The 13,697-nt window shown below is 38.5% G+C and overlaps 1 protein-coding gene and 1 pseudogene across 1 annotated transcript in view; both read left to right on the forward strand.

Annotated features, from left to right (window-relative positions):
- ppil2 (peptidylprolyl isomerase (cyclophilin)-like 2) overlaps positions 1 to 13,697 on the forward strand; it is a 415,520-nt gene that overhangs the window by 324,553 nt on the left and 77,270 nt on the right. The window contains exons 15-16 of the mRNA XM_041202829.1: positions 8,615 to 8,732; positions 10,191 to 10,247. Coding sequence (XP_041058763.1) covers positions 8,615 to 8,732; positions 10,191 to 10,247 — 175 coding nt within the window. The remainder of the gene's footprint in view (positions 1 to 8,614; positions 8,733 to 10,190; positions 10,248 to 13,697) is intronic.
- On the forward strand, positions 881 to 1,067 carry LOC121286596 (annotated as a pseudogene).

Raw genomic sequence — 13,697 nt, forward strand, 5'->3', positions numbered from 1 at the left:
TGCTGGTCACACCCATAAATGTCTGAAAATCTTGCATTCAAGAGTATGCCTGATTGCTTAATATCCAGTTTTATAGTTACACAATTCAAGGTATAACAATAAAATCCCCTTGCTACCCAAAGTGGATATCCTGTCTTTTACACCTGCCCTCAATGCTTTTCCCTAAATTTTCCAAAGGCGAATTGAAGCACCTGGTAAGATATGTCAAATACAAATCAGATCATTCAGCTGCTTTCTTTTAGAAGTTGCAAGTAAAATGCAAAGTAACAGCTTGCTTTATCTTGTGTTTAGGTTCCAGATGGGATTTCTTTTAAGGTTTGTCTGTTACCCTAAGAATGCAACCTCAGACTGTTATTCGTAAAAATCATTCTTGTTTATTTACAGATCTATATACATCTCAACACTCTACGTGAGGTTGTACTTCTGTTTCTCACCATATCTCAGTTACTTAATCATGTGACATTGCATCACAGTTGCATCAGTATCAGGTACTTCTGATGTTAACCCTTTACTCTACACAGATGGCATCAGATTTGTCCTTAACTCACTAACTCTAGTACCCTTATCAGGAATGTGAAAAATAATAAAAATGTGCCACACCATCTACATTCACTTAACTTTTTGTGGTCAGCCATCTGAATCTGAATGGTTTTGGACTTGAGGTGGATGAGTTTCCACTCACTCGGCTTCCTTCACAGAGCTAACTGGCTGATTCTCCATGTACCTTTATCCTTTTCTCTTTCTCTTCCCAGTTAGCTGTCCCTCTGACTTCTTCCTCATTAAGTGATTTACCATTATGTGTGTCAATGCATGGCTACCTCTCCTTCCCCTTTGTGGTGTGGGTTTAAGGAAAATATCACCTGTCATTCTCAATGAATAGTGACCTTCTTGGCATAGCGAGTCTGCAATTGATTCTCCTTTTGAAAGAGATACACCAAAGATTGTGCTCCCAGGATGAGGCTATCCCATTGCATTCCGGGTGTGCTGATGCCTGCGATGTCCCCAAATGCGGGATACTCAACTGCAAAATTTGTGGTAGTGGGGGACTGCGTTCACTCTTGCCCCTGAAAAAAAAACATCATGACATTCTGCACTGTTTTAAGGCACAATTTCAATCATTTTCATAAACATTCTGTGAAGAAAACAAAATCAAAAAATCCTGAAATTACAGTAATTCTTGGTAGAATTTAAAATTTTAAAAGTTAGTGCTATTTAATAGTTGCAGGCATAAGCTTCCTTCTATTTGAACATGTGTAGCAATTTCCAACAGGTTTAGGTATCGTGTTGTGTAGGTTTTTTCAGTGTAGCAAAGTTCAGGTGGATATAAATATGACCAAAATCTCTTTTTGTACACTTTATTTCTCACTTCAGTTGCTACACTCAGTCCTGTTTATACAAATTAATAAGCAATTTGTAATTTGTAGGTCCTGACTGTTCTTTGCAGCAGTATTCCCCTTAGATATTATCCCAATGTATGGGTGTTTATCCTGGTGTACTCTTATCAAATTAGGATTCTTGGAATGAAACCAGGACAATGTGAAAGTCATCCTAGTATAGTTCAAAATAGAATGGCCATGACATTTGCTAACATATTGGCAGTTGCTAGACTTAATTTTAAGAATATTACTGCTGTATACCACAATCTTTCAAACCTGTGATTAGATCTGAAGCTCTGGCAAGGAGCTTCAATTCTGCAGTCACATTAATTTCTCCCCATTTTAAAAGTTTATTTCTCCCTCTACATCCCTCCTATATTATCTATTGCCCAATGGCTGAGCCAGGTGTTATATGGGTTTCCTTGCTCTCTGTTTTAATAATTCCCTCCTCCACTATTGAAATATTTTGCTCCCCAAATTGGCAAACCAAAATGAAGGGCCAAGACCCCACAGTGAAAGACAGAACCAATGAAGAAATAAGAAAGAAGTTGATTTAAATTATAAAGTTGTGAGGTAATTTAGAGTTTGAACTTGAAAAGTCTGAAGATTGTAGAAAGAATGAAGGATGTAAGGAGTTGCAAAATTTTTAGGTTTTGGTAAATATTGAGATAAATTTCAATACAGTGAAGATGTTGGGGGTAGGAAAAGTGTGTAGGAGAGTATATTTGGTTGTTTGGAAGAAGCAGGCCGGGAGAGCTCAGAAGAGCACTAATCAAATTAACAGAGCAGAAGGGTGATTTAGTGATTATCTAGCTGCAGACCAACTTAATGTTTGATGAAGCATGACCTTGTTTGAGTCATTAAGCTGTGTAGTTCCACAGTAAGGCAGATGTACAGAAAAGCAGGAATGATCTGATTCACTTACTTCAGTCAATACAGGTCATCATCACATGGTCACTTGAAATTAAAGAACTGGTTATGCTACTTCCATTTCTGTAGGTCATCTTTACTTAATTTAAATAAAACTTCAGCATTCTATCAAATATTGCAAGACAGAACCTTCTCCCCTTCCAGTCTCCTGTCTTTTGTAATTTGACTGCCTGTGCAGTGTCCTTTTCCCCAACAAAATAGACTGACTTTTGATAATTGCTTCTCTCTCCTTAACCCCTACCCTTCCCAGACAAACTAATTTCAAAGCATTATCCAGCACAATAATTGAGGGGTGTTACTCCAATTATCCAGTCAAGCTAACATGTTTAGTCTCTGGAGAAAAACAACTTCTGTTTGGCATATTAATTGTCCTTCATTTAGAAGTCTTTTAAAAAAAAATTATTGAGAATAAAAACCCAGCACTAAAGATTCTAAATCCCGAATCTTTGCTGTAGAAATATGATCAGAAATGTTGAAACGCAATGAGTTCAAAAATGTCATGCTTTTCCATCGGACTCAAATTGAGTAGGGACCAATCCAAGAAAGCTCCTGTTTCATATCTAGAAATGTTCGTTTGCACCTATCCTGCTTATAAAAAGGTCACACCCTAGGAGTTTTCATATCCTTTGATCACCACAAGCAACCCTTTGGGAGATTTACTGGTATATAATAAAACGTTCTATTTTTTTAAAAAATATTTTCCGATTTATTATCAACACACTGCAGAGTACCTATTAATAAACATAAGCATAAACACACACACTAGCTCACAGGCAGACACGTGCCCATTCACCAAGGCACACACCTATCTTCAATGATAGTAAACAAAATGTATTCTCTAAAGTTTCTCTAATTTATTCTCTATATTTATGCTTAGTTTTTTTTAAATTCAGCTGTACTTATTGCTGTAAATATGCAAGTTTTTAATCCTTATGCCTTTCTTTGACAAATTTCAACGGTTAATCTTTATTGGGACAGAAATTTCTGGGCATATAGCATCGTTATAATGAATTAACAAGGCTCGTCATTATTAAAAATCCAGGAATTTGCAGAGTAAATTGCTGGACAATTTTTGCTGTTCCACTGTTAGCCTTGCCAAAGCTGTTAAAGTCCCTCCTTGCTCTGAGGCTCCCTATTGAACTTAATAGTGCTCTCAAAATTGCTGGATTTGCAATGTTTAGAGCTTCAGATGTCATAGAGGATCCCAATGATGACACAATTTTAGAGACCAATGAAGCTGGAGAGTCTCACTCCAGAATTCTTTCAAGAAGTTTTTAAAAATATTTTTATTTGTCTTGATAATGTTACACCAGTCTTGTTCTCTGTTATTGCTGGGTGGCAGTAATTTTCAGTGTCTAACTGTTTTGACACTCAGAAGATGATGACTCCATCAAATTAAATTAGATTAATTTCTTTTAGAAAATCACATTTTGGGATATTAGATATGAATATTTTATGAGGTTAGTAAGAACATGAGACCATATGAAATCAGATCTGGAGTAGAGCATTGGGCCCAGCAAGCCTGCTTCACCATTCAATATGATCATGGATGATCCCTCAATTCCACCTTCCCACACTGTTGCCATAAGCCTTAATTCCCTTAGTATCCAAAACATTATTAATCTTGAATATACTCAATGACTGAGCATCCACAATAGTTGGGATAGAGAATTCCAAATATTCACAACCCTTTCAGTGAAGAAATTTCTCCTCATTTAAATTGTAAATGGCCAATCCCTTATTCTATTACCTCTAATTCTATATTCCTCATCCTTCTGGCATCCATGTAATTAAGCCCTTCAAGAATTTTATATAGCTGAATACGATCATCATTCACTCTTCTAAATTTCATAGAATATAGTCAACTTGATCTTTCATCATGAGACAGTCCCCTCATCCCAGGAATCAGCCTAGTGAATCTTTGTTATGGTCCCCACAAGGCTGGTATGTTCTTCCTTGGTAAGGAAGCCAAACTGGACACTACTTAAGGTGAGGTCTCACCAAAACCATATAGAATTACAGTAAAACTTCATCACTTCTGGCCCTGCCAGCAACACTCAACTCTTGAACGAATAAAATTACTCAAATCCCTTTGTAATAAAGAAGAACATATCATTTGCTTTTCAAGCTGCTTGCTGCACCTGCATGTTAACTTTCTGTGATTTATGCACCAAAACACCCAAGTCTCTCTGAATACCAGAATTTCCCAGTATCTTACTGTTTACAAAAGATTCTGCTTTTTGATTATATTTGGGCCCTTCATCTAAATCATCGATATATGTTAATGTAGCAGCCTAGAGAGGAAAAAGGTGCTCTTGAACCTAAGGCTCCCATAGCTTTCCCTACTGAGATGTTTTTGTGTCTGAGTCTTTTGTAGACTAATTGGTAGAGATTAATTGGTACCATTAGTTGCAACTCAATTACCATGTACCATGCAGCTACCAGGATAGCAGAAGATGAACTAGATGGACCATAATATTACTTTTACCAGATTATTCCTAAGTTCCTTTGAAGACAGTACAGTATCTTTAATCAGGAGCTTAAATTGCTCCTGATCTTGATGAATGGCACAGTACATTCTATAGTTCATCATTTAAATGCATTTGCACATCTACACTGTCATTAACTCATTAATTTTTTACGGACCAATTCAACAATTCCCAAATGCAACTGTGTTACAATGTCCTCTTCTACTTGTTTTCTTTACTTTTCTATTCTGTCTCTTTTTTCTCTCTTAATCCACTCTTTTCCCTTCTTTTGCAAATCTGTCCTGATGAGTGCAAGATGAAAAGCTTCTACAGCATGTCTCTCTTCTTTCTCAGCAACACTCAAGTCCTGTACTACCAAGCAGCTATCCCCTCTCTTTATTCCCTTTTCTGTCCCTATGTTTGTTTTACTCTAATTTACCTTTTTTCTTCTGTCTTTTACTCTTTTTCTTTGTGTTCTTTTCTTTCGTTTGTTAAGGAGATAAACCATGAGCTCATCTTTCACAAGATTCCAAAAGTAACATTGACATCCCTGCACCATTATAAGATTGACATTTGAGTAATTTGTAGTGCAAATATAGTGCAATGTTAATGGTAAGCATAAAAGTCCAGTAGAATCATAGACAACAAAAACAAAAATTGCTGGAAAAACACAGCAGGTCTGACAGCATATGTGGAGAGAAAGACAGAGTTAACATTTCGAGTCCGTATGACTCTTCTTCAGAACTGGCACGTCATAACATTCAAGGTTATGGGCCAAGTGCTGGTAAATGGGATATGGTAGGTAGGTCGGATGTTTCTCACGTGTCGGTACAGACTCGATGGGCCGAAGGGCCTCTTCTGCACTCTGTGATTCTGTGATCTTAAACCTGTGTCCTCTGGTTCTCAACTCCTCAGCCAAAATGAGCAATTTCTCTCTATCTACTCGGCATAAACCACTCATGGCTTTGAACGCCCCTATCAAATCTCTTCTCAACATTCTCTTGTTTAAGGAGAACAACCCCTGTTTCTCCAATCTATCTGTGTAACTGAAGTCCCTCATCCCTGGAATCATTCTCATATTTTTCTTCTTCTTCTCTAAAGCTTTCACATCTTTCCTAAATTGCGGTGCCCAGAATTGGGCACAATACTCCAGTTGAGGACAAACCAGTGTCTGATGAAGGATCATTATAATTTGCTTGCTTTTGTTCTTTATGCCTCCTATTTGTAAAGCTCAGGAACCCCTCCTTATGCTTTTTAAATCACTTTCTCAACCTGCCTTACCGCCTTCAATGATTTGTACAATTTACCCCATGGTGTCTCTGTTCCTGCATCCCCTTTAGAATTATTTCGTTTGGTTTATATTGGCTCTCCTCATTCTTGCTACCAAAATGTATTACTTCACATCTCCCTGCATTAACTTTCATCTGCCGTGTGCCTGCCCATTCCACCAGCCTGTCCATGTGCTCTTGAAATCTATCACTGTCCTCACAATTCACAGAATTGCCAAGTTCTGTGTCATCTGCAAAGTTTGAAATTATGTCCTGAAATCCCAAATCTAAATTATTAATATACATCAAGAAAAGCATAGGTCCTAGTACCGATCCCTGGGAACACCACTGTATACCTTCCCCCTAGTTCGAAAAACAAACATTTACCACTGCCCTCTGTTGCCTGTCACGCAGGCAACCATGTATCCATGCCGCCACTGTCCCTTTTATTCCATGGGCCTTAACTTTGCTGGCACTTTATCAAACACCATTTGGAAACCCATATACACCATATCAACAACATTGTCCTCATCAGCCTTCTCTGTTGCTTCACCAACAAAACTCAATCAAGTTAAACATATTTAGCCTTTAACAAATCTACACTGTCCTTAGTTAACCCACATTTGTTCAAATTACTGTTAATTTTGTCCCGGATCATCATTTCTAAAGCTTTTCCACCACCAAGGTTAGACTGATTGGCCTTATAGTTACTAAGTTTACCCTTACACCACTTTTTGAACAAGGGTGTAACGTTTGCAGTTCAGCAGTCCTGTGGCACCACACCCAAGGGGGATTGAAAGTTTATGGTCACTACCTCTGCAACTTCCACATTTACTCCTCTCAGCATCCTTGGATACATCCCATCCAATCCTGATAATTTATCAGCTTAAGTGCAGCCAATCTTTCTAATACCACCTCTTTTTCAATATCTAGCCCATCCAAAGTCTTAATTATGCCCCCCTTCACTATGACTTTGGCAGTATCATCTTTCTTGATAAAGACACATGTAAAATGCTTATTTAGTAGCACAGCCATGTCCTCTGCCTCCATGCGTAGATCCCCTTTTTGGTCCCTAATCAGCTGCACCTGCCCTCTTGCTACTCTTTTACTATTTAGATGCTTATAAAAAGACTTTTGGATTCCCCTTTTTGTTAACTGCCTGTCTCTTATGTTCTCTCTTTGTTTTGCTGATTTCCTTTTTCCCTGCTTCTCGAAATTATCTCTAGTCAGCCTGCTTCTAACTTGCGTTAACAACCTGACAGCTTTTTACTACTTCCTCTTACTCTCTTTTGTCATCCGGGGAGCTCTACTTTTCCCCCTTGTAGAAATTTACCTCGACTGTACCTGAATTATCTCTTTAAAGTAGCCCAGTGTTTTGTTACAGTATTGCCTGCCAATCTTCAATTCCAATTTACCCAGGACAGGACAGATCCATTCTCAAACCAATTAAATTAATCCTCATCCATTTAATTATTTTTACTGTGGATTGCTCCTGTCTTTTTCCATGGCTAATCTAAATCTTATGGTACAATTAACATAATTTGAGGGTAAAGCTCAACATTGCATGGCCTATTATAGCCTCACTAAGAAGTGAAATGCAACTGACAATTAGACTCTTACAGTCCTCACTGCTTATTACCATAATTTTGATTGATCAAATGGCACCCATAATTTACGAGGAACAAATGAATTTTCAGAATTGTTCTCATTAATGACATAAAACCAAAATGCAGTCTCCAGAAATTGCATTTGAGCACTGCAGCAGCCACAAACTCTGCTCGTGTTTGGCATTGTTGGATAACGTTTGATATTTGTGATATTGATGATCTGTCTACATTTTTCCACAATGCATTCTAAAACAAAATACTATATTTAAAAGTGCAAAAACTCATTAACCATGGAGTTAGTGATTACACTCATGCTCTGACATGACATGTTAATTATTGTGTTAGGATTCCCAGGTGAAAGGCATTGTTTAATTAAGTACTTTAAGCACATGTAAGCAGGGGATAGTTTGGACACTGGGTGTATTGGGGGAGAGCTATGAGACAACAAAGTCAATAAACACTCAATAAAGAAAAGCTCTGTGCCTTGGTTTCAACTTCGCCAACTGACTTGGATTCTGTTAACATGCCATATCGATTATAATCATTAGTTAGTTGAAATAAGGATATATGTCACTTCAAAACATTTCTGTGCTCCAGAAGTGATGATGTTCTACCTCCACTTACTACCACTTGCATGTTCAGGAGAGCAGCAGTACAGAATTGTGAGACTGAAGCACTCCACTTTCTCTTAAATAATTTCTCTTCTATTCTAAAACCTCCCATGACATTTTTATGACTGCTGTGTAAAACATGAACTGCTTGTTATTGAAAGCCTTGATGGTAAACAGGGAGCTATCAAGAGCAAAGCACTGCAGGTGCTGGAAATCTGAAATAAAAATAGAAAATGCTAAAAGCACTCATCAATTTTGGCAGCATCTATGTAAAGAGAAACAGAGTTAATATTTCAGGTTGATGACGTTTCATTAGACCTTTATATCAATATGTTTCTCCCTCTATGCCTCTAGGTGGAGAATCGTACTGGGGAAAACCTTTCAAGGATGAGTTCAAACACAACCTCTCACATGCAGGTCGAGGCATCCTCAGCATGGCCAACTCTGGACCCAACACCAACAAGTCGCAGTTGTAAGTAACTGTCCAAAGGCCTCCATTTTTTTTGTTCCAATCCTTCAAGTGAGCCAAGATAATTGCAAACATTTTTTAGATTTTTTGAAAGCGGCATGCTCATAAAATTCCCTTTCAGAAATGTATTATTTCAAACATTTTGACTATTTTACTTCAAAGGGAAAAAGTGCATGAATATGTTTAAATTCTGGTCCTTCATGGAAGCTGAAACATTAAGACTGCTAGTGGAAGAAACCACTCCACTTTCATTTCATTATGTAGAATTTTCATTTACTGTCTTACGCCCTGGTTCCCAAAACGTATGACATTGAATGAGAATTCTACATAATGCAGGCATGAAATATATACCAATCACCTTGATTTCTGTTGATCACTGCACTGAATTCTGTTAGTTTTTCTTTACATGGCAAGTCCTTCAATTCAGGCAAAGGTATTATATAATTTATATAATCTTACTTTGTAAGTAAAGGTATTAGTTTCCCAAAGGTAAATCTAAGTCATAAAAATCATCCACTTCCAGGAATCTTTGGCAGAGGCTTGGGAAGAGATGAGTGCATGTCCGCTGAGCAAAGAAACAGTCAGAAGAGCAAAAATAAAGACAGAGAATCATTTCTTGGTAAATGAGACATAGCTAGGATGCAGTTATATTCTAATGTTTAAATAGAACTGTCCTATCCTTTATGGTTACTGAGTTTAGCAGGGGAACTATGTTGTAGGACTGTAGAGAATCTGAATCTAGTTTGTAATGTGGTCACATTCTTTGTGCACAATCTTTAGTAAAAAAAAACATCTTTATGATCCTAATAAATAACTGCAGTGCAATGAGAAATAGTGAAGATTTTGTTTAATTAAATGATGGAATAGTGGGAAATGTAATGAAAGAAATGAATTCACTGTTGGACTCCACATCCCCCTCAAAGCAACCAATTTGGAAGTTGTTATAATGTTATTAAATTTCAAAGGATCACATCCAAATGTTCAACATTTACATTCAAAACTAATAGCTATGTTTTTTAGTGCCACTTCTTCCACCAATTGTCTAACCTCAAACATTCACTTCAGAAGAGTAGATAATGAGTTTTGTGTTGAAGCCTATGACACCATAAATGGAAGCCTCTTTAAATATCAACCAGTAATTGCCATAAAGTAAGAGTTTGTTTAATGTGTGTTAAACATAAAGCCTGTTTATCTTTCTATTTACAAAAAAATGTTAGTTTCTAGCTTATATATGTTAGTGTTCCTTTTTAGGATCCTTTAAACCTGGGGACTTTTTTTAAATTGTGACTTTTTTTTTCTTTAATTTGTTCCTTGCTGCTGCTCAGAGGCAGCAACCATTCACTGTTTCCATATACACCCAGCTTAAAGAAGCTCTGCTGTTTATAAGCTGAACAAGGTACCAAAAAATGAAAACCACAGCTGAAGAGCATGTTTTCATAATGGCCTCTTCTGTCTTCTCAGCTTCATCACATTCCGCTCATGTGTCTATCTGGACAAGAAGCACACAATCTTTGGAAGGTAAGAGATACTTGATACTATCAGCTCATTGTAGTGGGTCCATGAAAAGGAAAGAAAAGCTCCCTATGTTGGAAATAAGCAGCAGATCAGTCGGTATCTGTAAAGAGAAAGGACAAGCTAATATTTTGGGGGTACGCCTTTGTCAGTAGATCTTTACAAATCTGAGTATTTCTAGCATTTTTTTTAGTACAGTTAAGATCGGAGTAGTTCTCCTTTTCCAGGTGTATGCAGAAATATTGTTTTTTCCTCTTCCCCCTGTCTCTTTGACCAACTTTTTGTTTTCCTTTTCCTATTACTGTAATGCAACCATGTAAGGAACAGCAGAAAGCAAACTGCATTCTCCATGCTATAATACAGGGACAGGGAAGAAAAAGGAAATAAGTCAGTGCTTTTCGTGACCCTCACAAACATAGAGCTGGATTTTGTGCCCCCACTCCCTGCACCTGCTGGATGTATTTTCGGTGGGGGGAGCGCCTAAAATATGGGAACTGCCCAACCCACCAACTTTCCGCCCATCCCTGCGCTGTCCCCTATAATAGCTAGGTGAGTGGTGCTGAAATCAGCAACCTGCCTGCCATATTTAAATAAATAATTAAATGTCAGTTGAGCTTATTACCAAGCCAGTTGACCAGGATATTATGTTGCCTATGCTATAATACAGTTGGCAAGGGCAGGTGGGCTTGAGTGGGCAATACATATTTGAAGCCAGCTTGAAAAAGGATGGGAAGAAGGTGGGGCACATCATTTGGGGGTACCCTGTGCACATTGGGGGCACCCACCCACCCCACACCATCAAGATGTCTCAATCCATTTCATTCCTCATCACCTGCCCACTCTTAATCCTCTACCCTCTTTCTTCCCCCTCCTTGGGCTCTTGGATCCCTCCCCGCCCAAAAGGCCCAGAACTTGTTTGTCTCCCAGCATCCGTCATCCTTGCCACCGATCCTCCTTTCACTCCTGGCAACAGAAACTACTGAGCTCTGGAGCTCCTGGCAAATTATATTGGGTGACAGCTTTTGAGGGTGGGACCTCCTCCCACTGAGGGTCGAAAGTCCCACTCCCAGCTAGTTTAGCCTGCCTGCAGCACGTTATGGCAGGTGGGGGGGAGGAGGGGCGGGCCATTATGAAAGCTAGTCTTTGTTGTGATTTCTAATATGCTCAATTTCACAAACTTCCCCCTTTGTTTACTGTCCCCAATACAGAGTTCAAAATCCATGCTGTCATCAATAAATCCTTCTACAGCCTCAGTACCCTCCCCTAGCTGTGCTCTTTAACCCTCTAATTTTGTCACCTCCTTTTGCTCCATAACTGTCACCTAGGCCAAATGTTTAACATCTCCTCCCTAAGCCCCCAGCAAAAATCTCCTCACAATCTGCTTTTTAATCATGATTTTGCTCACCCCTGCCCACACTTGTATTATTGCTCTGTGTCCATTTCCTCCCCTGTAAAGCACCTTAGGGCATTTTCTAGGTAGAATGCACTGGTGAAAATTTAGTTTATTCGGTCACTGTTGGAAGGTGCAAGTCTAGGTGGGGTAGAAGAGCAAAGAGATCTCGGTATACAAACACATCATTACTAAATGTTGCACTGCAGCAAGGTCACGAAAAAAGCAAACCAAGCACTAGGCTTTATTTCTAGAAGGATAGAATTGAAAAGCAGGAAGATATGTGAAACATGGATTGAACCTTGGTTAAATCACACTTTGAGTACTGCATAGGAAAAGGATATAGAGGCACTGTAGAGGGAGCAAAGATGATTTACAAGCATGATACCAGGAATGCATAGGTATATATATCAGGAAAGAATTGACAGGCTGGCTCTTCTTTCTCTTGAAAAAAGAAGGCAGAGGAGTGACCTAATAGAGGTCCTTATAATTATGAAATGTTTTATTAAAGTGGATACAGAAAGAATGTCACCTTTCGTGGTGACGCGCATAAGCAGAGGCAATGAAAACAGAAAATGCTAGAAAAACTTAGGTCTGGCAGCATCTATGGAGAGAGAAACAGAGTTAACGTTTCGAGTCCATATGACTCCTCTTCTAAAGAGATGTAGAAATGTGATGGATTTTATACTGTTTAATGGGGTGGAGCAAGATAGAAGGTCAGGTATAGCTGGGAGCTAAGGAGACATTAACAAAGATGTCATGGACACAAGACCAAAGGAGTGTTAATGGTAGTGTTAAAGACTAAAGAAGGAGCTGATAGTGGCATAAAGGTAGGATAACAGACTATTAATAGTAGGACAAGGGTCAGCACTCCGTGAAATCCCAACATAGAATCAAGTGACAGATGGCCCTGTGGGTGGGTTGGGGTTTTCAAAAAAGTTTCTTGTAAAGGTGTTGGATGAGATGAAGAATAAAATGAAACTTTTTTTAAGAAGTTTTGTTAAGGCGTTGGATTTTTTAAAAAGCAGAGGCCATCAGTATAAAATAGGCACTAAGAAATCCAATAGGGAATTCAGAAATTCAGAAGAAACGTATTTACCCAAAGAGTGGTGAGAATATGGAACCCATATCACAGGGAGTAGTTAAAGCAAATAGTATAGATGCACTTAAGGGGAAGCTAGACAAGCATATGCGAGAGAAGGGAATGGAGGGTTATTATGATGGATTTAGGTGTGGAAATATGGGAGGAGGTTCAAATGGAGTATGACCACTAGCAAGGGCTAGTTAGGACAGTTGGCTTGTTTGTGTGCTGAATGTCCTATTGTTATGACCATTGAGGACATGTCAGGACTCTGCCTTTCTTTTCCACACCTCAATCGATCATAACAGGGTTTGTGATTTATAGGGTTGAAGATATTAATGCAGTGTCTATACTTGACTATTTACTGCTGATTGCAAATAACTCAGTCCAACAGGCTTTGAGTTTAAACACAAAGGGGTTAGTTTTTATTGTGCTAAAAACCCACCCAGGTAAAGATACTTAAAGGCAAACCCACATCCCAACCTTTGTGCACAAGCACACATGCAAGCAGGCAAAATTACAAATGATATAGTTGAGGAGGTTAACTTTTGGGCAAATTTGGTTCAGTGATAAAAGTCAAAAAATAGAGAGTTCGCGGTTTGATTCCTTTGCTTTTGTTCATGACTGAAGCAGTTTTTTTTTTAAGTGGTCCTGGTTTTTCCCCTGGAAACACTACTTTGTGATTTTGAAGTGTCCTTCAAACTTTTCTGTCTGTTGAGCCCTGTATGATATAAGCAGGCAGGGTTCCTTTTGATTGAAATTCTCTGTTTCTGTGATGTATTCCAAATGGTAACAGAGATAGGGCTCTGAACTTGAGAACAGCAGGGAGAGAGATGGTGTTATTGCTGCATTTGCAGACTACTACTTCAGATAGTTAAAAGCAACTAGGATGTTGTAATAAAGGACATTTCAAAATGTTAATTCTGGCCACATGACTTCTCTCTCCATAGTTAATTCTGGTCACATGACCTCTCCCCATAATGAA

This window comes from Carcharodon carcharias, chromosome 13 (assembly GCF_017639515.1).
Source record: "Carcharodon carcharias isolate sCarCar2 chromosome 13, sCarCar2.pri, whole genome shotgun sequence".
NCBI lineage: Eukaryota > Metazoa > Chordata > Chondrichthyes > Lamniformes > Lamnidae > Carcharodon > Carcharodon carcharias.